General features: G+C 35.9%; 4 protein-coding genes across 4 annotated transcripts; 2 read left to right on the top strand and 2 right to left on the bottom strand.

The window, feature by feature from the left end:
- The first annotated feature begins 324 nt into the window (after positions 1-324).
- Positions 325-3,654, top strand: LOC139843682 (uncharacterized). Its single transcript, XM_071833809.1, has 5 exons — positions 325-487; positions 1,341-1,513; positions 2,169-2,291; positions 2,440-2,658; positions 3,140-3,654. Exons 2-5 carry the CDS (start codon positions 1,355-1,357, stop codon positions 3,548-3,550), a joined length of 912 nt encoding a protein of 303 aa, XP_071689910.1. The 5' UTR covers positions 325-487; positions 1,341-1,354; the 3' UTR covers positions 3,551-3,654.
- An 810-nt stretch (positions 3,655-4,464) lies between these two features.
- On the bottom strand, positions 4,465-8,742 carry LOC139843441 (uncharacterized). The gene is made up of 5 exons (XM_071833518.1): positions 8,600-8,742; positions 7,983-8,328; positions 5,961-7,093; positions 5,259-5,377; positions 4,465-4,599 (listed from the first exon to the last, which is right to left on the bottom strand). Exons 2-4 carry the CDS (start codon positions 8,323-8,325, stop codon positions 5,291-5,293), a joined length of 1,563 nt encoding a protein of 520 aa, XP_071689619.1. The 5' UTR covers positions 8,326-8,328; positions 8,600-8,742; the 3' UTR covers positions 4,465-4,599; positions 5,259-5,290.
- Positions 8,743-11,875: 3,133 nt separating this feature from the next.
- Positions 11,876-14,663, bottom strand: LOC139842881 (large ribosomal subunit protein uL18-like). Its single transcript, XM_071832981.1, has 9 exons — positions 14,606-14,663; positions 13,808-13,877; positions 13,598-13,689; positions 13,355-13,481; positions 13,195-13,274; positions 12,978-13,094; positions 12,712-12,846; positions 12,307-12,476; positions 11,876-12,215 (listed from the first exon to the last, which is right to left on the bottom strand). The coding sequence occupies exons 1-9, from the start codon at positions 14,606-14,608 to the stop codon at positions 12,095-12,097; spliced, it is 915 nt and encodes a 304-aa protein (XP_071689082.1). The 5' UTR covers positions 14,609-14,663; the 3' UTR covers positions 11,876-12,094.
- Positions 14,664-18,273: 3,610 nt separating this feature from the next.
- LOC139841309 (uncharacterized) lies at positions 18,274-19,149 on the top strand. The gene is made up of 2 exons (XM_071831533.1): positions 18,274-18,417; positions 18,529-19,149. Exons 1-2 carry the CDS (start codon positions 18,274-18,276, stop codon positions 19,147-19,149), a joined length of 765 nt encoding a protein of 254 aa, XP_071687634.1.
- Positions 19,150-23,757: the final 4,608 nt, after the last annotated feature.

Genomic DNA, 23,757 nt, shown 5'->3' with positions numbered 1-23,757 from the left:
ATACGGAGCACTTCGTGCTGATAACGTGTTATAATTCAGTAGGCTTATAACTATCTTTAGTGACGTGTTATAATTCAGTAGGCTTATAACTACCTTTAGTGATGTGGTTTTTGACTGTGTACTATTGATAATTATTAGCAGATATAAAGAGAGAGAGTATATATAAAATATATATATCATTCAAGCAAGTTACATGATTACATTTGATGAGGTATTTATAATACATGATATGTATTATTTGACTTATTAGTAGCACTGATATTCATATTTACTTTATCACAAGTATAATTATTTTAGGATTTTCACTAATTTGGACCGGTCTATCTTTGTTACCCGTTTAGTGTTTTAAAGTTTGATCATCGGAGTTTTGTTGGTGCAAACTTTTTACGACAACACCGACTTCCACCGCTGGTCAATACAAATTCCGGCCGCTACTTCTTCAACGAATCTCACATCTTCACCGGCTTATCAGACGAACATAACAACGGTACACCTTCGATTGATCTATTAACCCCCTTACAAACCCTAGCTTTTTATTCGACTCATCAAACCCTAATTTCCTTTCTTAAATATTCCTAATTATATCATTTGTTTATTCATAAATTATCAAACTTTTTCTTCCACGAAATTAGAACCATGTAGATTCTATGATGACTACACGATACACACAACAAAACATCTTTAGGTAAATAAGTAGTACTATAACCACTGTTGCAAAAGACCCTGATGACTAGCACGTCCCGTCTCGAAGAAAACCGTCTAATATGACAGTCAACGGTCGAAATTCGGGTCAAAGTTGAAAAAAGTCAGGTCAAAGTCTGTCAAAATTCAGAAAATCCAGAAAGTCGGTAAAATCGATCAAATTTGTTGTATTTTAGTTTGAATTTTCTGTATTAAATTAACGGTGATAGCGATTATGGTTACAAATTAATCAATTAAAGTTTTTGACTTTAAAATATGTACACATGTATACATTTATATACTTATATATTTGAAAGTCAAACTCTGGTCAACGTCCATCTGGACCCGTCTTGAACGTCTCGACATTTTTAGAACCCAACCGTCTCCACCCCGTCTCACGTCTTTTGCAACCTTGACTATAACTATAATTTATTGGGGTTGACTATGATTATCATATAATTAAAAAAATATAATAAATAATCAATTAGTATTTAACCTGAGCTTTGAGTAAATAAGGTGTGTTAATACTCAATAACATATAAAGTGTTTAGTATTTATTGTGTTGGTGGTGTGATATCATATATGTAGGTTTGTGTGAGATTAGATTATGGTGTTGTATTGACAATGTGGGTTTAATTGTAGTTATTTTTTCGATACAGGATTACGAAAGGAGATGAAATACGGATTAAACCTAAGAGGACCTTCCTCTCAACAAAAGAAGCAACCTGCTAAACTTCCGCGTCCTTCTGCGCTTGGATTTGGTGATGACGATGATGATGATATCGAGATGGAAATTTCTCGACAGGCCAGCAAGAACAAGGCTCTTAAGGATGTAAGTCGTTAATCGAAACTGATTATGGTTCTTTTGTATAGGCGAAAAGTTCTATATGTTAAATTATAAATGGGTTGATCTGAGTTGTGTTATATCTCTATTGGGTCAATTTGAAATATAAAAAGAAACAGGTTGAACGGGTTAAAGATTGTCTAAAGCATATAATTAATACATACATCTTACTAATTTTGTTATATTTGAGAATAGATTAGTTTTGTAAGAATATATTTGTGTAATCGTATCTAACACCGGCAGTGGAAAATCTAGGATCAAAACTCAAAAGGGTTCAGAAGTGGACTAAATTATATTTAGTGGCCCTTTACCTTAAAAAACCATAATTTAAATGAACATGTGGGTCCTATAGTTAAATATAGTGTTGTCCTATACAATTTGAAGGGTAATTGTGAATAAACTTCTGAAGTAGTGGTGTCATGGTACACCCTAGGCTCACATGTAGGTTCGCCATTGAACACTGGTTTGTTATAAAAGGTGGTTTTATCATTGGACAAAGGGAGTTCTAATGTTGACCCAAGTCACCCAACCCACCATCTACCAAAACCTACATGCTTTGACTCATGACCCACTGTTTCCATTACACCACCTTTACTTTTTCGGTTATCTTAACTTACTGTTTGAGTTTTCTTGTGGTGTCTAGGTAGAGGAGCAACATAAGAAAGCCTTAGAGGAGGATCCATCGGTGTTTGATTACGATGGAGTATATGACGAGATGAAGGAGAAAGCAGTACGTCCTGCTGCACAGGATAAGCAAGAAAGAAAGGTATCATTTAATTACATTTTTGAGTGTTTTGGACAACAAAAACAAGAAAGCAGTTCATCCTGCTGCACAGGATAAACATGATTTATTTTACATTAGATATATAAAGCCTTTATCTTTTGTTGCTAATCATACGTATTTCCTGTTACAGCCAAGGTATATTCAAGCATTGATGGATAAAGCAAAAGTGCGTGAGCGGGAACATGAGATCATATATGAGAGAAAGCTTGCGAAAGAGAGAAGTAAAGAAGACCACCTTTTTGCTGACAAAGACAAGTTTGTTACCGGTGCCTACAAAAGAAAACTTGCAGAGCAAGCAAAATGGTTGGAGGAAGAACGTTTGCGTCAACTTCGGGAGGAAAAAGAAGATGTAAGTGCTACTTGTGTTAATTTTTATCAACTTTATGCTTGGATAAATTATAAATAGTTCGATTTGGGTTAGAATTGAAACTCTGATTGGGTTGTAAAGTGTCCAAAGTATGTTTATGTTGCTTACAACCCTTAAAATTGTTACTGTATATTTTAAAAGGGTAAACTTTTTTTACCAATTTATATCGCACTAAATATATATATATATCAACAGAATTCAGACACAAGTGTTTACTGTTAAATGAATCCCGTCCCGTTTTAGGCTTGTACCAAAACATATTGCTTTTTGTGCAAAAAGTTGAATAGAGACGAAAAGCTAGTGTTCAACATAATCTGCATTCGGTTTTGTAAATAAGTTTGTATCGTTTGTGTTTTGTAAGCTATTATCGTGACTTTAAGAATCCAGATTTAAACCCGTTTATGTCGTGTTTATTATGTGACGGGAAATGTACATCTCCTGATTCAAGTTTTGTGTTCAACAGATCACTAGAAAGGGTGGTGATATGACTGAATTCTACTTCAGTTTGTCAAAAAATGTCGCCTTTGGAGCAAGAGATGGTCAGTCAGTTAAGCCCAGCAAGCACAAAGAAGAGTCAACAGGTCAGAGGTCAGAAGAAAGTGAACTACCAAAATTGGATTCAGCGAGTGCTAAAGAAGAAAACAAAGGTGAAACTTCTGCGGCGTCCAAAGAAAGGTCTGAAGTTGTTGAAGAAGAACCTGTTCCTGATTCTCGTAAACAAGAAGGGTCCAATGATTCCTTGAAACAAGAATCGGGAACCAACGGCATTGCAGCAGCTCAACCACCTACGGATCATCATAAAAAAACCCAGGATGCTTTGGCTGCTGCAAAAGAGAGATTTCTTGCACGAAAGAAGACAAAAGTAAATGGTTAAATGATTTTGATGTTTTAATGCAATAGAATTGAAAATGTGATCTCATCTTTTTCAGATTGTTCATCTCTATATATGCTTGAATGGGGTTCATTCATGTTTGTACCTGTTTTTGGCTCTCTTTGACTATTTAGTTTTGTACCTTCTGTTGATGTCAAATTTCAATTTAAACAAACGCACTAGCAAGTCCCAAGTACTAATGTACTACTGAAGCACTTTTCGTGATTCAGGAGAAATGGGTGACGCTTGAAGTCGTTATTCCAAAGTCGTGACAGAACTTGAACTGCTTATATCTATAGTTATCATGGGAAACATAAAAATAACTTGAACATGCATCTGTCATAGGAGTTTATATCTATAGTTTCCGATGCGAAACATCACATGTGCAGTATTGATTTACAATAAGTGAACAGGTCAAATCCACAAGATTTTATTGATTAAAACATCGATCAGTTGTGACACGTCTTAAAAGCAATCAAACTGTACCGAATAAAAATGCCCCAAATCAACTTTGTCATTTGCACATTATCGATCAACAGTCAAAGATGCACATGAGGAGATGTTACTAAAGAACATAAATCAAACAAAATAGAAATAATGACACTAATACAATATTACAGATTCGACAGTAGACATTAATAACAGGTTGATCTGTTCATAATCATTGATAAGTGTACTTGGCATACATACGTCCATACCAACTGTGTGCTAAATCAAACATTCCAAATTGTGTGCTCAATGAAGCATGTGCCTTTGAGCAACGTTTGCAGGAGAAAAAAAACCTTGGTGTGCTAACTGAAACATGTAATTCCTCCATTTCAGGACAATCTTTTGTAAATGTATGGCATCAAATTATATATATCTCTAGTTATGCTCGATGAAGTGATCTTCCCACATAACGTCTAGGCATAGATAGTGTTTATTTCACAAGGTGTATCATCAAACATTCAACGTGTACGCATGATACCCCATGAAAGTAGCAGCTGCAGATTTACTGAACACAGATGCTCCAGCACATTTGTAGCGAGGATCGAGGTTAATAATACAAGATCCTACACAAACGAAACAAATGGCAATTAATACCCAATAATGACAGTCCAGTTGTAACTGCTGATGAAGTTCATATGCAGATTGAGCAGAACGATTTGTATTTATTTTAATGGCAGTTGGGAAAAGTTGTCACAAAAATTGTGTTAACTAGAGGTGACAGAATGGGTGGCAGATTGAGTAAATGATCATGGTCAGTAATTCTACTATTGATCGAGTCAGGTTAAGCCACCCCACAACCACTTATTGTTTATTCCCTTTTTAACTTCCACAAAGAATTAATGTAGATATAATTAAAGAACTAAATTGTGCAATGATTAACTAATCTAAACTAATTTCTAAATATAAGAGAATTTAATTATGGGGTTTATGGATTCTCTTCAGGTGTTCATATGTCGCGAAACAGAAACAGGTCTCAATCTACCTCTAACAAGATTGAGTGGCACAGCCAGAATTAAAATAGAAATTGGTTTCATAATAAGGGACAAGTTTTAGCCTTAGACTCGTATGTAAACAAAGACTAGCAATGTTGTGCACTTAGTGGGTTAAAATGCATGCAGTACACTGTGCACCCATAACAACATAATATTGTATAGAAGAAACATCTTTTTGGGAATCTATAATGAATTATCATATATCTTAGTTTCAACAAAATGTAGTGTACCTTGAACAAGAGAACATGAATCCATCCCATGTTCATCGAGCTATATCTTCCCGTGTAGAAAGGACCCACTTCATCCAAGTATAAAAACAATGCCTTGATAGATGTTCAGGTAAATCAACCTGCAAAATTCAATATGACAAGAAATAATATATAAGGGAAGCAAATATAAGGATGTAACAAACAAACAAACAAACAAGCACGATTAATATCTCTGTAACTCAAAGATATGCACTTGATTTCTGTGTCCATTAACTTCATAATATGACAGTTATTTTTCCTCTGAGAGTCTGAGTACAAACTATTGCTAAACTGCTTTTATAAATATGAGAGACATTCAACTATCAAAAATTGGACATCACAAAAAAATTCTTCACAAGTTTAAAAATAATAACTTAAATCTTATAAAAGATTACTTGCTTATTGGAAACAAAAGCAAATTAAAGATCACATCAAAGCCTGTTTCTAATGTATACAATCTCCAATATCGTTTATAAATAACATTTAGATTGCTAGTGTAATAAAAGGTTTTTTTGTTATCAAGAAATTACTGTGGGTCAACCCCGTGCTTGTTGACCTATACTAAAAGTGACTCGTTTCAAGCCAGCCCCATTTAGACTCCTTGCCCTACCCGTTTTGCCACCTTCAATCATACACACTCATTTGAAAGAATATAATTTGACACATTTGTATCAGTGAACTTACGCTGCTCCATGAAGTAGAATATCCATCAGTAGATAGCAACCAATAACTAGCTTTGGACTGAATATCTGTCCTGTTATATGAGAAATCCATATCCAGAAGATCATCATCGTAGCTGTAATCACGAGAAGATCTTCTTCTTCTTTTCTTTTTATGTTTACCTTTCTTCTTGGGTTTTGATCTTGAAGAAAGGCTTCCATCGGTATCTGAATCACTATCATTTCGTAAACCATTTTGGTGTAACAAATCATGTTTACCCGATTGGCGAAAGTTTACCCCATTTTTTTCAAACAAGGTCTCCCAAGCCTCAGGAGGCCGATATCCGTCTGATAAAAAGTAATGAAGAGCCCATGACTGCAACCCTAATAACTTTATCAAATTCATGTTTTTGTTCTTGGAACATTCTTTAATTAACGGGACTAAACCATTAGGATTTTCAGGTAAAGTGCAGATCTTTTGTACAATATCCTTGATTCGAGACTTTTCCTCCTTGTGTTCGTCTTCTAGCAAAAGTTGCACCAGCTGGCGCCCTCGATTTATAACCGCATTTAATAGAAGTAGCTCGTCAATTGAATCTGAACCATTATGTCTTAAAAGTATGACCTCCATATAATGAGATGCGTCGCGAAGATCTTTAAGTGCAGTGTTCGGGTCCAGAAACTTTTTTAACATATCCAAAAAATGAAGCAGTTCCCTCTCGTTAAGAGTAATTAGAAGGTGACAACATAAGGATGAGAATGGTTGATCAGTCAGAAACTCGTTAACGACTTCCCAAATCTCCTCCATATCTTCTTTGTACATTAATCTTACAAACATATTAATGAAGAATTTCGTATCCAGAAACAAAATGTCACCATCTCTTAACGAATCAGCAAACTCATGAGACGACCAAAATTCAGGCACGTTTTCAAGAAAATTCTCGAGTGTTTGTTCGACATCAAGATCAAGAAAGTAACGAGGTTTTGTTGCAACCATAGCAGGGGACTGCCCATGTTTTCCTTTCCATTCAAGTTCCTCCCAACAAATGTCACGATTCACAAAAGCAAATTGGGATAGTGCCTTGGCCCCCATTTTATGATCCGTATCACTAGTGCCAGAAAAATTTGAAAACCAATGCAAAATACGTCTCGAATTTCCTGTATGATTATCAATTAGAAAAAGCTAAACCAGAAGTTAAATGAAATTCATGTCAGCAACCAATATGAATTTCCAACACGTAATGTCTAGTCTCAACACCAAATTATTAGTAATAATATTTTATTTAGTACCACACCTGAGATTATGGTTGTAAACAAGATTAGGGCTACAAACAAGTCTAGCTTTGGTTGAGTTATTCGAGTTTATTTTTATTTTATTTTTATTTTATTTTTTTTGAAAGGCAAGGCCCCAAAGTGAGGTTGGTGGGGATTGAACCTTGGTCCCATTTGGAGATTCCCAAGCATCCAACCACTTAACCACCCCTTTGGCGTTAATACAAATTTAACAAGTTAAAGCACAAATACAAACAAGCACCGAATTGGTAAGAGCCAAGTTGGACTTTAAGGAAATCAACTCAATTACTGCAAGCTTTTCAAGCCATATTAAAAAAGTTGGACTTTAAGGAAATCAACTCAATTACTGCAAGCTTTTCACTACTGCAAAAAATCCAAGCTTTCACGAAGTTATGCAAGCTCAAAGTCAACTCAGCCTTTTCAAGCCGAACTACATCAAGCTCTTCAAGAGCCATTCATGACTTGAATCGAGCTTTTGCTTAAATGAACATGGCTTCTCATTAGAATTATTTAGCTATTCAGGCTCTAATGTCAAGCTCAAAGCTTGCATCATGAAGGCAACTCAAGCTACCAAATCAAATTCATGACACTAACAAGGTTCACTTGTCCAAACTCAATGTAAGCCCAACTACATAATTCTACTACATGGATCAATATGTATCTCATTAATTAGTGGGCCATAAGCATAATGAATGATGGTTATTCTAATATTACAATTACAAGACAAATTAAAGAGAAAATTCAGCCATATTACCTCTAAAGAAATCCTCAAGCATGTAGCTTTTCTTAGCTAGAATAGACCCCGCTTTTTTCGGCTGTTTTTCGAAAACCATCTGCAAAAGTTGACCTGCTAGACTCTTCTTCTGTGAACTAGTTCTAAGCAAGTTCATAAATAACTCGCGTTTGTGCCGCTGAGATAAAGTATTTATCATCGAAACATCTTTACAAAGCCAAAGCCGTGCCTCTGATCTACTTTGAGTTACAATTAACAAACGCAGTACAGAATCTAGGTCATTCAACAGAGATATTCTCTGTTTAACAGAATCGGAATCTTCATTCGAACTCCAATCAGGTTCGGATAGATACAAGTAAACCATTTCCTATAGCACATGAATGAATCAATAAACAGTGTACTCAAAACGCATTGAATTAGTACTATTTCATTTAGACAAACAGCGAGCTAAAATAAATACATTAATTGAGATAAAAATTACTGCAACAAATAACATAAGTTTGAAACAAATTTAATTACTACAATATTATACATACATCATCTATGGAATCAGCTTGTTGGTTGAAGTACAACTGCGATAAAAAGAGATATACATACAATTAACATACACAAACACGAATTCAATTTTGACTGTGTACCTGATATCGAAGACTGTGTTTCGTCACCGGAGACGATGACAATGAACGATGGTTCAGTTTTGAATTTTGAGCCCTAATTCTGATTTCGGTTTTTGGTAGTTTTGAATTTTGAGCCCTAATTCTGCATTTTAGTTCGAGATGGTGTAATTTTGTAAAATGGCAGGTCTTTGGTCAAACCATTCAAAGTGATAAAACGTTATTAGTATTAGTATTCTATTAAACCAAAAATAAAATTTAAAAAAATCTTATTCAGAATAAAATACAACACGCAACATGCAACGTGCGTCGTGAGTGTTTGAAATATTGGTCTAGACTAGACTAGGCGAACGCAAGCAGTCCGTGCCTTTGTGTGTTGCAACTCGAGTATCGGAAAGATAAATTTGTAACTTTGTTACAAAATGGTATATCATAGTAGGCACCTTCATAAGGGGACAAAACGATTAATATATTCTTGAGAAAGTTAACGTGTATAATGGTATTGATAGTGTTGATGCATTAAAAGTGTAAGTCCCTAATCAACCGGTACGGATGAGAACACATCAATACGAATCAGAAAGACATTATGAAAACACATCTGTACGGATTAGAAGCCCATATGAGTATATAAGTGAATTAGTGAAACCATATTTTCGGTTTTAGGCTAATCACTTAATCACCTCATAAAGTTTCTAGTTGTTTTCTCTAATTTCAGGTTGTCTCAAAACTTGGTCAAATATCATCTGTAGCCATATATCTAATCCGGCTTGTCTAAATCAATACGCGTAAGTTAAAGATTCGCTAAAAAACTTTGATCCAAAGATCCGATTCGCTCCAAGAGATAGTAAGAAATCGAGTGGTAATTATCAGATAGCTCCCAACGGTACCGCCCTGGGGCCGCCCAGCCGACCGCCCTCCTGAGCGCCGATGGCAGCGAGCCGCCCAGGGGTCCGCCCTCCCATGCGTGCTCCATATCGTGCTTTTGAATCACATTTGTGGACGAAGATTTAGCCGTTAGAAAAAAAAAAAAAAAAAACTCCAACGGTCATTAACGGCTATTTTTTATTTCTTTTCTTTTTCACTCTATATATACACAATCAATTTCATTTTTAATACACACATTCACAATCTTTTTCACTCTATCAACATACAATATCGGCAAGAAAATATATTGAACGAGCATTTGGAGTACTACAAGGTTGATGGACCATTGTTCAACATCCCACAAGACCGTATTTTATTTTTTTTGGAAGGCAAACCCCCCAAAGTGTAGCAGGTGGGGATTGAACCCGGGTCCCTTTGGAACTTTCCAAGCATCTTACCACCAAACCACCCCTTGGGGTTTTCCGACAAGACCGTATTACATCCGCAAAATTAGAAGGATTATGTTAACATGTATCATAATAAATAATATGATAACCGAGGACAACGGCCGTGCATTTCGTAGGCTCAAGGAGAATTATCGTCCGATTCGACGTGCACGAGGAACATTCCAAGAAAGAGTTGAGGCACATATGCGGATGAACGCGGTATTAAGAGATGTGGGCATTCATCGACTACTACGAGATATGCTTGTAAAACACGTGTATAGTCTTCCACCTAATTATCGAATTCGACATGATCCGACAATTAATCTAAGCAATCAAGCCGAGGCAGGACCTTCACACATTCCCAATGACGAAGAAGAAGTCTAAGTTCAAGACGAAGGCGAAGAGCAGTTTTTTTAATTTTAATGTAATTTTATTTTTCAATTTTTAATGTAATTTTTTTATTTTTAATAAAAGTTTAGTTTTATTTAAATAAATATTGTTTAGAAAAAAAAATAATTAGAAAATATGGAATAAATGTGTAACTGTTGAGAGTGTTTAGTCATGGGAGAAAGTGCTGATGTGGCGCTGAGGTGGCCTCTAGTCCTGGAGGACTAAGACACAACCATTGGGACTTTTATCATAACCAAACTTATACACATATAAAGCCAACATACACCCAAACAACAAACGTATTCATGCCAATTTTAAACGAAAAAAACTACCAATCACTTTGATTTTGACCAATATAAAAAAAAAAAAAAAAATTCACCCAAAAAAAATAGACCATCTGTTTATCCATCCAATTGTTAAAGATAACAAAGATGATGTTAAGGAGGATGAGGAGAAGGTGGATGAGGTTGATACATAAGTTACATACGATAAGGACATTTTATAGAATTTGTGACAACTATTAGGTGAAAACGTTCGAAGAATTGTAGGGGCTGCTGAATTATGAATTATAATGTTCTTATTTGTTAGGGATAATATAACAACGGATGAAATGGCAAGATTTACACCTTACACTCAAAAATGTGAACCAATTCACTTCGCGTAGATTGACTGAACGCATAAAACCTTCAATTGGCAGGCGATAGTGTTTTTCACAGGATTTATCGTTACTCAAATCAGCATTCTCACTTCTGATATCTCCAGGTCTCGTAACCAAAAGCCTTCCCCGACTGAGAGAATGTTCCATTACTGGCACTTGAAAAAGTTGCTTTTAAGCGCGACTTCTTGCAAACCCGACAAGGTGGTGAATACAAGGCAAGTCTTTTAAGACGCAAACTTCAATTTTTATTTCAAGGAGGATCACGACAACGCCTTCTATAACCAACTCATAAAGATGAGTCTCTTTTTATGAGAAAGTTCCTTTTTGAAACATCCAAAATTAGCCGACCTTTTTCAAGAATCATCCAATAAGGCCTTGGTGTGTGATGGGATTACTTGGTTCGAACTAAATGTGTAGCATGATTAATACTTAAGAGACAAATCTATGAAAATAAGATAATATTACATGGGGAGGTCCATTTTCATGACGCTTCATATTTTTTTAACTCAATTATTGGCCGGAAGTCCATTTGAAAGTCTCTATCCATCGAACATCGAACATTGAGGGGAATAACTTTCTCTACTTTAGGTATTTCTGGTGACTTCTCTTTATTTGTAGGATATGAAAAGGATTGTCTCCATATTAACTCTTCCATACCCCACTTTTATGAGATTGAGCTTCTTGTTGCATTTCATGGGGAGTTATTGTTGTTTGTACTATAATGATTTCCATCAATGTTAGCAAGGAGCTGATGTTGTCATCGTTCCAACTGGTGTACCAAGGAGGCTACGTATGACCCGTTATGGTCTTTTCAACATCAATGCTGATATCACCAAGTATTATCCTCACGTAACATAATGCAGATGAAATTGGTCAAACTATAGCAACACAAAAACACTTAAACGTAAAAGATCTTGATCAATGAAAACAGAAGTGCGAGAATAATAACAGTACAGGACAATTCCGTAGCATAAATAGGTGGTGAAGAGTAACTACCATCATTTCAAAAGAACAAAATCAAGTTCAAACATTACATTTAACATAACATTCCTCAATATGTTGAAGACAATTCTGGTATCAGATTCTTCTAAACAAAATAAAACAAACTTTCAAGACTTGTGAACCCAAAAACATGACAAAAATGAAAACATGCATCGTTGCTCACTCGTCATCTTCGTCTGAATCATCATCATCGTTCGCTCCTGCGGCAGCGTTCAATGCATTTAACCTCTCAATAAGCTTTTGCTTCCTTTCGTCGTAGGTAAGCTTCTTGAGGTTGTATCTAATCGATCACACAACACAAGATAACAATATTATATACATCAACTTCTAAAGGTTAAAATTTGTATTCACAAACAGAACACTAATATTACCTCTTATGTTCCTTGGGTTCCTTCTTCTCTGGCTTCTTAGGGTTAGGATCAGCACGAATAGCAGCATGGACCTTTTTGTAAAGCTCTTCGAGACTATCTGGTTCAACCCCAGCCTTGATGTAGTCCGAGAATTGAGACTGGTACTTCTCTGGTTCATCTTCCATTAACATCTGTATCATTAGAAATATGATTCAATAACTTTCATTCCATACACCAGATTATATATTTATGTTCTAATACAGTAAAACATGAACAAACTGTCATAGAAATGAATCTTGTACAACATGTATTTCATATCACATAAATGACAAAATTAATAAATAAATAAAAACTTGACAAAAAATAAAAACTTTTTTATAAAAATTGAGATAAATAAAAATAAAAACTTGTGTAAAAAGTGCTCACGTTCATGTATGCTGCAACATGGCCACCGTAGATGTACTTGCGGTGAACTTCAGCATCAAGGCTCTTACCATCCTTGTTATAACCAGCAAACCTCTTCTCGCTGTGCGGGATGTCGAGCCCACCATCTAAAGCACCCTGTATCATCAACGTATAAACAGATAACGGTTATTCTTAAGCAAGCCAACCAAAAAAAAAAAACAATATGAACAAAAAAGGGCTTAAATACACCCTCAACCATATTGATGTATTGAAAACCGTAAAACAACCTTAAGTGCACCAAAAACACGGTTTCCAGTGGTAGTTCTGAGTAGACCGACATCAAGAAGAGCACGAAATGGCCTACGGCTTTCTGCTGGCTCAACAGAAAAATCTTCTCCAGTTGCCTGTATATAAAAATCAGTTTGATTAAAAAACAATCACATATCACAAAAAATAAAAAAAATGGATAAAATGTAGACAATATGATCAGTAATTTAACCATACCTCAACATTACCCTGGTACTCCTCATCCATTTCAAGCTTCTTAAGCACTCGGCGAGCCAATAAAAGCCCAGTACAATAAGCTGCAGAGAAAAGGAAAAACGTTACACACAAATAAATTGTAAAACAAATCATTATAAAAAATACTATTTGAAAACCAAACCTGCAGCATAGTTTGTGAGCCCAACTTTGAGACCATACTGAGGAAGCTCATGAGCATAAGCTGAAGCAAGAACCATGTCCCCAGCAATGGTTGCTGATATGACTTGTGCAACTATATCCTTGTTGGTCTAATTAGCATCATTAAGTTAAGGTATTCAAAGTTGTATTATCACATACAAAGTTTTAAAACAAGTAGAGCACTTATCACTTATCATATGAAAAAATGAACGCAAAAAAAGGATACAAATCGCACAACATATCGGTACTTGGGCGTGTTGTACTTGTTTTTATCCTGATTAATCAAACGGACTCTGGCACGGTAATCAGTCTTGCCCTCTGCATAAGAGATCCAAACAAAGATTAAAAAAATCCAAATAACACATTAAACAAGAAAGAACCTATTTCAGATTTGCAACAACTGACAAACGGTATCTAACTAAGATACACCACGCACCTCTCCTTCGCTTGAACTTGACTTGAAACCTCTTGAAGTAAGATCTTGACTTCTGGGCTTTGACAAACACCTACAAAAACAAAACATATTAAAATAAAAATATATATAAAAATATTAATATATAGTAGAACAAAAAGCAAATACAAAACCAAGCAATTACACAATAAACACAATTAGTAAACTCATTTTAGGTGAAAATTCAAACGGATATCAAACAAAGCAATCAATAATCATTCAAAAATAATAATAATAATAATGAGGCCAATAAAACAGAGTATATAACATTAAACAAGTAAGCTTCCAAATGAAAGACATAACTGATTTTATACAAAAGCAATACATCATTATAATCATAATTTCATTAATTAAAGTGATAGTGTTATCAAAATAAACTAAAAATACATAAAAGACAGCAAATGCATACAAATTAAAACAGATTCTACTGCATACCTAACCAGCTCAAACTCATTCAAAACAATTCATCCAATAGATCCAAATAAAAAATAATAATATTTGCATCATATTTACTTTAAACACAAACTGTATTAAACTTATGGATTACAGATTTCATATACAGATAACAACAATAGCTGAAAGCACAGAGTGCAACACTAAAGAATGAAGATTAAAATTAACATTTTTATGAAAGAGCAATAATTAGCTTCAATATCAATTTATACAAACATAGAATTCATATTATACACACAAACGCAATCACCGTAACGCACAAACAATAGAACTAACAATCATTTTTCAGCAATACAATATTACGATTAGAAGGTAACATAATGACGGTACCATCGCTAATCGGCGGCTCTGTGCTGCGGTGTGAGGTGTAGTAGAGGTTATGAGCCGAACAATGAAAGAAGTGTAGTTAAATACCTAAAACCTAGTTTTTTTTTTATTTGGGCTTTAACGGGCTTTAATATGGGCCAGTATTTGTTGAGATTACACGATATATCATTTTCACGATACACTCAGGAAGGCACGTTAGTAGTTCGTTGTCAAATGACAATTAATACTAATCCCTTCCTACTGTAATGAATAAAATAGATAGATTGTTATGCTTTTTTCAGAACTTTTTTGTATCGATAATTTTTATAGTATTATCTTTTTATATGTATTAAAAGAAGATTAAAAGATTTAATGTCTATAATGAGACTCAATTTTATGTCTCGATCAGGGTCCTCAAAATCATTGAGACGGCCTGATGTCAGGTAAATGACACCTACAACACCCTTATAAGGCGTCGTTTTGACGAAATATGAGGCTTGGATATTTGTATAACGGGCAAAATAGAAAAGCAACACCAATTAGATTTTGACACCTCATATATATTATTATTTTATTATTTTAATACTTCATTTTCTTTTCACTTAACTCCTAGTGATATATTCTCATATCACTCAAAATTTTCCAATAACACCTCCCTCAACATTAATAACCCAAAAATAAACATTGTCACGTCATATATCGCTCAAATTATACATATTTTACATCGCGATATTGGGTTTTTAATGTTGTTTATATGAAGAAATGTGAAGACTTTGGTGATTAATTGAGTTATAATGATAAATATAGTTCCTGAGGTCTTCGGGTTAATGTTTTGGTTGTTTCTTGCTAAGTATTGGTGATATTTGAGCTTAAAGTACGTTTGGATGCAAGAAAATGAAGTTTTGCTGAGTCTGAAGTGGATCGCGGTCGTGATAGGTAGTGTCCCAGTCGTGATAAGTTGGCAGGGATTGACATAATTCAAAAAGGAGTGAATCGCGGTCGCGATATAGGCATCGCGGTCGCGATGCTGTTTAGGGATCCTGGTCGCGATAAGGTCATCGTTGTCGCGATATGGGCTCGAACTGGTGACTTTTTGTTTTGTTATAAATACTCGAGGTTTTTAACCCTAAAGGGGTGTGCAGTTTTTCAGCTACGAATTAAGGAGTTCTTTGAAGACCTAAACCCTACCATTGAAGATTTACTCATTCTTTACTTCTATTCAGTTAATCATAACGTTCGGTACTCATTTTCATTATCAGTTTGTCTTTGTAATCATGAATACTATTAGTTTTTATTGTTTAATTGTTCTTTGTTACTCTAATATGCTAGGCTAAATCAGTTTAGTGTTTGCTTGAATGTGATACTACGAATATTGGATTGTTCTATCTTATGGATTTAATGTTTTGATGATTGAAATTGATTGAGTTTGATTAAAGATCCACTCTTATGCATGTTCTATGTTCTTAATTCAATTACATAGGTTGTTAATCATTTAATGTGAGTTAGATTTGAGATGCAATCTATGCTTCAACACTTAGGTGATCTAGACGATAAAGAAGTGATTTCAAGTGATTGTATCATTGATTTAATTGGTAATTGAAAGGCTTGTGAATTGCATTATAGTGAAATTGTTGCAAGTGATTGTGATAATTAGGACTTTATGTGAGTTTAGTCCAAATCAAATCTCATTAGTTTCTATCAAATATAGTTTAATCTCTTCAAGTGAGTTTATGTGAGTTTACCAACTTTGATTGATTAGAACTTTGTGAAAAGTCATACAACTATATTTAGAACATAATAATCGGTAATAATTGCAAGAACAATCCATATTAATAGTGAATCATTCAAGTAGACATTGTTTTATCTTTATTGTTAATTCATTTCGTTATACTTCACGTTGATTGCGTGAATTGAAATACAAACCAAATCTTTAAATTGAATTCTAGGATAATTATTAGTGTTAAGATCTTGATTAAACTGCTCTCTGTGGAACGAACTGGTCAATTACTTATAGATTACTGCATGACCGGGTTATAGTTGCCTGTAATTGTGTGATAATTATTAAGTTTTTAGCTAGTTATTTAAGGTAGATTTCACACATCAACTTTTTGGCGCCGCTGCTGGGGAGCGGTTCTACATTCAGATTTTAAGTTTGCTTTTAATTATTCGATCCTTTTGTGAGAAGCAGTTTTTGCAAAAGTTACTTTTCTGTCAATTTTTATTTGGTTTTACCCGCGGTTTTGTTGTGGTGTGATCGCGGGTTAGGTACAAATAACTCTGGAACCGTCTAGAATTTACCATACACGCAGCAAAGCTAAAGAAGAACAGGAAATCGCCGAAGGTTTCGCTGAGTTACCTTATTATATTCCGGACTTTGAATATATTAAGAAAGAAGAAGTTAACATGGCTGAAGGAGGGGCAGGTCAATCCATGGAAGCTTTAATGAAAGCCACGAGGGCTGGTAATGGACATGCCATTAGACAACCGGCAGTCAACACAGATTTTGAGGTTAAGGGGCAGATTCTTAACATGATAACTCATCAATGCCAGTTCAGGGGTACACCAAAAGAGGATGCATTCGAGCACCTTCGAAATTTTAAGAGTATCTGTAATTTGTTCAAGATCGCAAATGTTGAAGATACTATTATTTATTTAAGGGTTTTCCCTTGGTCATTAAAAGATGATGCAAAGGACTGGTTGGAATCATTGCCCGAAGGTGATATTGATAATTGGACTACAATGGAGGATAAATTTCTGTTGCGTTTCTTCCCGGCTTCTAAGGCTGCTAAATTGCAGAGTGACATCAACCACTTTGTACAGAAACCAAATGAGACACTTTATGATGCATGGACTCAGTTCGGTAAAATGCTACGCAATTATCCTCAACACGGGTTGAACAATTTTAACAAGATCCAGATTTTCTACAAGGGTGTAAATGTGCCAACCAGGAAAGAGATTGATATTGCTGCAGGGGGTTCATTAATGAAAAAGACTCCAAACGAAGCTTATGAAGTCATCTTCGAAACTGCTATGCATTCTTATGATTGGCATCAAGATATGGACGTTTCCCGCTCTTCTCATGTTGCTAGTACCGAAACTAGTGACGAGCTTGCTTCAGTTAAAGCTCAACTTGCGACCTTTAAAAGACAGATGGAGTCAATGACTAAAGAAATGCACGCGATAAAGGTGGGTTGTGAGTTATGTCAAGGACCGCATCTTACGAAGGATTGCGATCAAATGTCAATAGAGGAACATGCTAATTATATGGGTTATGTTAAAAAGGGTGATTTTGCGCTTAATGAATTTCCGGGTGGTAAACAGTTTTTCAACAAGCGGGTAACATGAATGGTAATAATTATCAGAATGGTAATCAGGTTTATCAGGGTAATCAGAAGGTATATCTGTACAGGCCGCCTGGGTTTAATAATAGAAATCAGCAAGCACCACCGAGAAGTTTTCAGCAACCGATGCAACCAGTTCAGCAACCAGAAAATAAGATGCCTCCGTTGGAAGAATTATTGAGGGGTTTTATTATGAAAACTGACGAGAGTATTACTGCTTTGAGACAAGATGGTGAATCTACAAAACAGTAAGTCAGAAGTCAGCAGGCTTCGATTCGGAACTTGGAACATGATGTGGGACGTATTGCTCAGTTCTTATCGGAGAGACCACCGGGTACTCTCCCATCTAACATGCAGTCTAATCCGAACAACAAGGGACCGGTTAGAAATGAGCAAGTGAATGCCATAACCACCCGAAGTGGTTTGGTTATTAATGAGGAGACACCGAAGTCTCCTCTTGTCGTTTCTCCTGTTGTTTCTCCTACTATTTTACAGGTACCTAATGATGAAGAGTCTGAGAAGGATGAATCTAAGGATGACAAGTCAAAGGCTCAAGAGTAAAAGCAAGATGATCCACCGGAGATCATTGCTAAGCCGCCATTGAAGGTGTACAAAGCACCGATTCCATATCATAAAGCTCTAAAGAAAGATAAGCTGGCAAATCAATACAAGAAGTTCTTAGACATGATCAATCAAATCAGCATCAACATGCCATTGGCAAAAGTGATAAAAGGAATGCCCAACTACGGGAAGTTTCTAAAGGACCTGATCTCTTCGAAAGGTAAGTACCAAGAGGTGTCGGCCACGTTCCTCAATGAGGCATGTTCACCTATTTTGCAAAAGCAAAAGATGCCTCCTAAATTGGGAGACCCGGGTAGCTTTATCATCCCCTGTTTTTTGGGAGATTCGGTAGTGTACGATGCACTAGCCGATTTAGGGGAAAATGTTAATTTAATGCCGTATTCATTATACTTGAAACTTGGCCTAGGCGACTTGAAGCCGACTAGGATGGGTATCCATTTGGCCAACCACTCTTTCGACACTCCCATAGGGATAGCCGAAGACTTGATAGTAAGAGTTAGCCACCCTTGTCCAAACAAGGAACCATTAATCTTTCCGACCAATTTTGTATTGCTTGAAATGAAAGAGGACACTAAAATGCCAATCATTCTAGGTCGTCCGTTCCTAAACACCGCTGATGCTATTATCCATGTTCAACAGAACTAACTTAGCATAGGTGTAGGCAATGAGAGAGTAATTTGTCATGTAGACAAGGCCATGAAACAACCCAAGTCCACTGATGATGATACTTGTTTTCAACTTGATGTAATAGATTTGTGTGTTGAGCATGACTTGCAGGAATTATTGGAGGTTGATACCACAGGTTTTGTTCCTACGGATGAAAATAATGACTTTGATTTAGATGCTGAATTTGAATACTTGATGAAAGCAGATACAAATGACGAATCAAGTGATAAAGAAGATCACACAGAGGAGGAACCGGTTGAGGAAATCAATGAGGAGGATAAGTTCCGAATCAAAACCTCCTTGGAAGAACCACCCGAACTTGAACTTAAGAAACTCCCTGAGCATTTAGAGTATGCTTATCTTCAAGGTACGTCACAATTACCAGTAATTATTTCTTCTACCCTTACCAGTGATCAAAAGGGTAGATTAATTAATCTTCTAAAGGCTCATAAAAAGGCAATAGCTTGGAAAACGACCAACATACCGGGAATCAACCCCTCCTTTTGCACTCATAAAATCCTCTTAGAGGATGAGTACAAACCCGTTGTTCAAAGGCAAAGGAGGTTAAACCGAAATATGAAGGATGTGGTGAAAAAGGAGGTAGTCAAGTTACTTGACGCCAGGTTAATTTATCCGATCTCTGACAGCCCGTGGGTGAGCCCTGTTCAAGTTGTGCCGAAAAAAGGGGGTACAACCGTTGTGCTTAACGAAAAGAACAAACTTGTTCCTACGCGAACAGTTACTGGTTAGAGAGCTTGTATAGACTATCATCGCTTAAACGACACCACTAGGAAGGATCAGTTTCCGCTACCATTTATCGATCAAATGCTTGAACGATTAGCGGGAAAGGAGTTCTACTGCTTCCTAGATGGATTCTCCGAATATTTCCAAATTCCCATAGACCCCCAAGATCAGTACAAGACAACTTTCACTTGTCCGTTTAGTACTTTTGCTTATCACCTCATGCCTTTTGGGTTATGCAATGCACCTGGAACTTTTCAAAGGTGCATGATGGCAATTTTTCACTATATGATCGAGGAGTGTATGGAAGTTTTCATGGACGACTTTTCCGTCTTTGGGAACTCCTTTTATTCATGCCTTTCCAATCTTGAACGTATGCTAATTCTATGTGAGAAGGCCAATTTAGTCTTAAATTGGGAAAAATGCCACTTCATGGTAAAGGAAGGCATCGTTATAGGCTATAAAATATCTCGTGCAGGGATTGAGGTAGACCAAACTAGAGGTCATATCTAAATAACCTGAACCATCAAATGTCAAGGCCATTCGTAGTTTCCTTGGTCATGCGGGTTTCTATAGGCGTTTCATAAAATACTTTTCAAAAATCGCTCGCCCCATGACCAAACTTCTTGAGAAGGACACTCCTTTTGATTTTAATGATGATTGTAAGAAAGCCTTCTCCATTCTGAAAACCAAGCTCACACAAGCTCCTATAATTGTATCGCCTGATTTCAGTTTACCTTTTGAGCTTATGTGCGATGCAAGTGATTATGCGTTGGGAGCCGTCTTAGGACAACACCACGATAATCATTTTTGCCCAATTTACTATGCGAGTAGGACACTAATAGGAGCTCAGATTAATTATACCACCAATGAGAAACAGCTCTTCATGGTTGTCTTTGCATTTGATAAATTTCGTCCCTATTTGGTGTTGTCCAAGACTATTGTCTATACCGACCACTCGGCCCTTAAGTATCTTTTTGCTAAGCAAGATGCCAAGCAACGTCTCATTCGTTGGGTTCTTCTTCTACAAGAATTCGATTTTGAAATTCGTGATAAAAGGGGGCCGAGAATCTTGCCGCTAACCATTTGTCTCGGCTTGAGAATCCTAATTTAGAAAAGGTCAATGAGTCAGATATAAAGGACACGTTTCCTGATGAATTCTTAATGCGGGTCGATAGTGACTCGGAAGTTCCTTGGTTTGCTGATTACCTAAATTATCTAGCCTCGGGTGTTCTTCAGAAAGGATTTTCTTATCAGCAAAAGAAGAAATTCTTCACGGATTTGAAATATTACTTTGGGATCACCCTTATCTCTTTCGAGTTTGTGCGGATCAAGTGATTCGTCGGTGTGTATACGGTAAAGAAGCTCAGAAAATTCTTGAGCACTGTCATCAAGGTCCCACCGGTGGTTACTATGGACCAAACCATACCGCGAGGAAAGTTTTTGATTCGGGTTTTTATTGGCCCTCGATCTTTAAAGATGCTCATGCATTTATCCGCACCTATGATGCATGTCAACGGACGGTAACTATCATAAAACGTGATGAGATGCCTCAAAGTGGCATCCAAGTCTGTGAAGTTTTTGATGTGTGGGGAATTGATTTTATGGGTCCCTTCGCGAGTTCCCACAACTGCAAATATATCTTAGTAGCCGTTGATTATGTGTCTAAGTGGGTGGAGGCCAAAGCTCTACCCACTAATGATGCACAGGTCGTGGTAAACTTCTTAAAAGGTCTCTTCGCGCATTTTGGAATCCCAAAGGTGCTTGATGTGTCAAAACGTAACCTTTAAAATGAAGACAATATGCTTAATAATTAACACATAATATAGGCAACTAAAACCCGATCATGCAGTAACTAGCAAGTAAATTGACCAGTTCGATCCACAGGGAGAAGTTTGTTTTTAAGATTTTACCACGATTAATTATTCTAAAAGGGGGGTTTTGTGTTTGAAGTTGTATTTTCGTTTAACGAAACAGTAAATAAATATAGTAATTAACAAGAATGAGAATGCGATGTTTACTTCTATGCTTGATAAATGACAGGGATTGTTCTTCTATAATTAAAACCATTATGTAATAGTTACAATAGAGCAGTTTATATCAATTTCACAATTTCTATAAACTTAAGAGCTATGTTTAATCAACAAGATTCTTTCGTGGTTGAATTCACATAAAACCTAGTTTACTAAAATCACTCTAAGTAAACTACATGATTGTATATCCTAAATATCGTTCAATTAACATCCTATACTCACATATAGGTGGCTAGATCACTATGTGTTGAAGTATAAGCTATGGTCTTTGATAAATTCACATAAACCAAGTCATAACTTACATAATTGAACTAGGATACAAGGATGATTACAACTATGGATCTTTTGAAAGAACATGGTGATTTAGATTGATTAACTAACTAGATTCAACCCGGTTAAACTCATGTGAAACCTAAATTACAACAATCACTTGAGGTAATTTCATAACTATGTTGCTTTGGAATTTATTCAATTACCGAATTAAACACATAACAAAATCACTTAAGTTATGCATCTAATCATCTAGATTACTAGGTGTATTGAAGTATAGATTGTTTTCCTAGTTAACTCACATTAATAGGTTTGCAATCCATATAATTGAAGTAATGAACTAAGCAAGCATAACAATGGTTCTTATGGTTGAACTAGATAATTTAATCAATCAAACATATATATAACTAGCATAACATCAAAGTATAGAACAATCCCAAGCCATAAATCTTACATTGAAGCAAACACACAAGGCTTTTAGCCAAACATAATCATAGTAGAACTAATGGAACAGTAAATACAATTCGAATTCATGTTTAAAAGATATAGAACAAAAGTACCAATAGTGATGAATGATCATAGCTTAATCTTGATGTTGAAAGAGTGGAGATTGACTTGCAGCCTTCCTTGAACCTTGAAAATTGTATTAGAAGTGAGGGAGAACGTAGTAGTGAAGGTATATGAAGTATGTAACCAAAGGCTCTCTTAAATAGGCTAAAAAGTTAGGTAAAATGGCCAGAAATTGACCAGATGCGCCGCATCTCTTTGGGATGCGCCGCATCTCTTTATGTTCAGTAGATTCCAGCTCGATTCTGCACTCAGGACTGTCGGCAGGGGAGCAGATGCACCGCATCTGGGACAGATGCGCCGCATCTGGCTTGGATGCTCCGCATCCATCTCAGATGCGCCGCATCTGAGGCTGTTTTGGTCCAGAATTCTTTATGCTCCGCATCTGAAACTGTCGGGAGTTATTTGGTACAGAGATGCGCCGTATCTAAGAGAGATACGCCACATTTGGACCTGTTACAGTGGTTTCGGGCTGTTTTACGCGTTCAATCTTAGTTTTGACTCTGTTTTCGCTGTTGGTCTTCATTTATTCATTCACAATGGACTTTTACAAATATACACGAATTACAATACATACGTACAACAATTACATACAAATTGAACAACTTTGGATCGAAATAACGGCAATAAACATGTGTAATTTTGGCGTTATCAAAATTCCCACACTTAAACCTTGCTTGTCCTCAAGCAAGACTTACAAGAAATCGAAATTTACAATAGTGAACACACTTATTTAATTGAGAACACAAAAATGGGAATCACACTCACTCGATATAGTACACAAGATACACAAGTTATTTAGTAACACAATAACTCACGCTATATGGAACACACACTCGGGTCACAATATATATACTTACACTTTTTATTTCACACACGAATCAAACTCACGCATTTTGAGTATACACAACCCTTAGGAGTACACACGCTTTTATTTATTTCACAATGTAATACACACACTTTTAGTAAATACACG

Source organism: Rutidosis leptorrhynchoides, chromosome 4, assembly GCF_046630445.1.
Source record: "Rutidosis leptorrhynchoides isolate AG116_Rl617_1_P2 chromosome 4, CSIRO_AGI_Rlap_v1, whole genome shotgun sequence".
NCBI lineage: Eukaryota > Viridiplantae > Streptophyta > Magnoliopsida > Asterales > Asteraceae > Rutidosis > Rutidosis leptorrhynchoides.
Note: the sequence above shows the minus strand (reverse complement) of the source record. Positions and strands in the feature narration are given on the sequence as shown.

Coding starts and splice junctions, on each gene's coding strand:
- LOC139843682 (XM_071833809.1), top strand. CDS start 1,355: ATGAAATACGGATTAAACCTAAGAGGACCTTCCTCTCAACAAAAGAAG. Junction 1,514..2,168: donor AGAACAAGGCTCTTAAGGAT/GTAAGTCGTTAA, acceptor TGTGGTGTCTAG/GTAGAGGAGCAACATAAGAA. Junction 2,292..2,439: donor AGGATAAGCAAGAAAGAAAG/GTATCATTTAAT, acceptor TTCCTGTTACAG/CCAAGGTATATTCAAGCATT.
- LOC139843441 (XM_071833518.1), bottom strand. CDS start 8,325: ATGGTTTACTTGTATCTATCCGAACCTGATTGGAGTTCGAATGAAGAT. Junction 7,094..7,982: donor GCTTGAGGATTTCTTTAGAG/GTAATATGGCTG, acceptor ATAATCATACAG/GAAATTCGAGACGTATTTTG. Junction 5,378..5,960: donor ATTCTACTTCATGGAGCAGC/GTAAGTTCACTG, acceptor TGAATTTTGCAG/GTTGATTTACCTGAACATCT.
- LOC139842881 (XM_071832981.1), bottom strand. Junction 13,095..13,194: donor AGTACCAGGGTAATGTTGAG/GTATGGTTAAAT, acceptor TTTTATATACAG/GCAACTGGAGAAGATTTTTC. Junction 12,477..12,711: donor ATGTTGCAGCATACATGAAC/GTGAGCACTTTT, acceptor CTAATGATACAG/ATGTTAATGGAAGATGAACC.
- LOC139841309 (XM_071831533.1), top strand. CDS start 18,274: ATGCAGTCTAATCCGAACAACAAGGGACCGGTTAGAAATGAGCAAGTG. Junction 18,418..18,528: donor TTTCTCCTACTATTTTACAG/GTACCTAATGAT, acceptor CCGCCATTGAAG/GTGTACAAAGCACCGATTCC.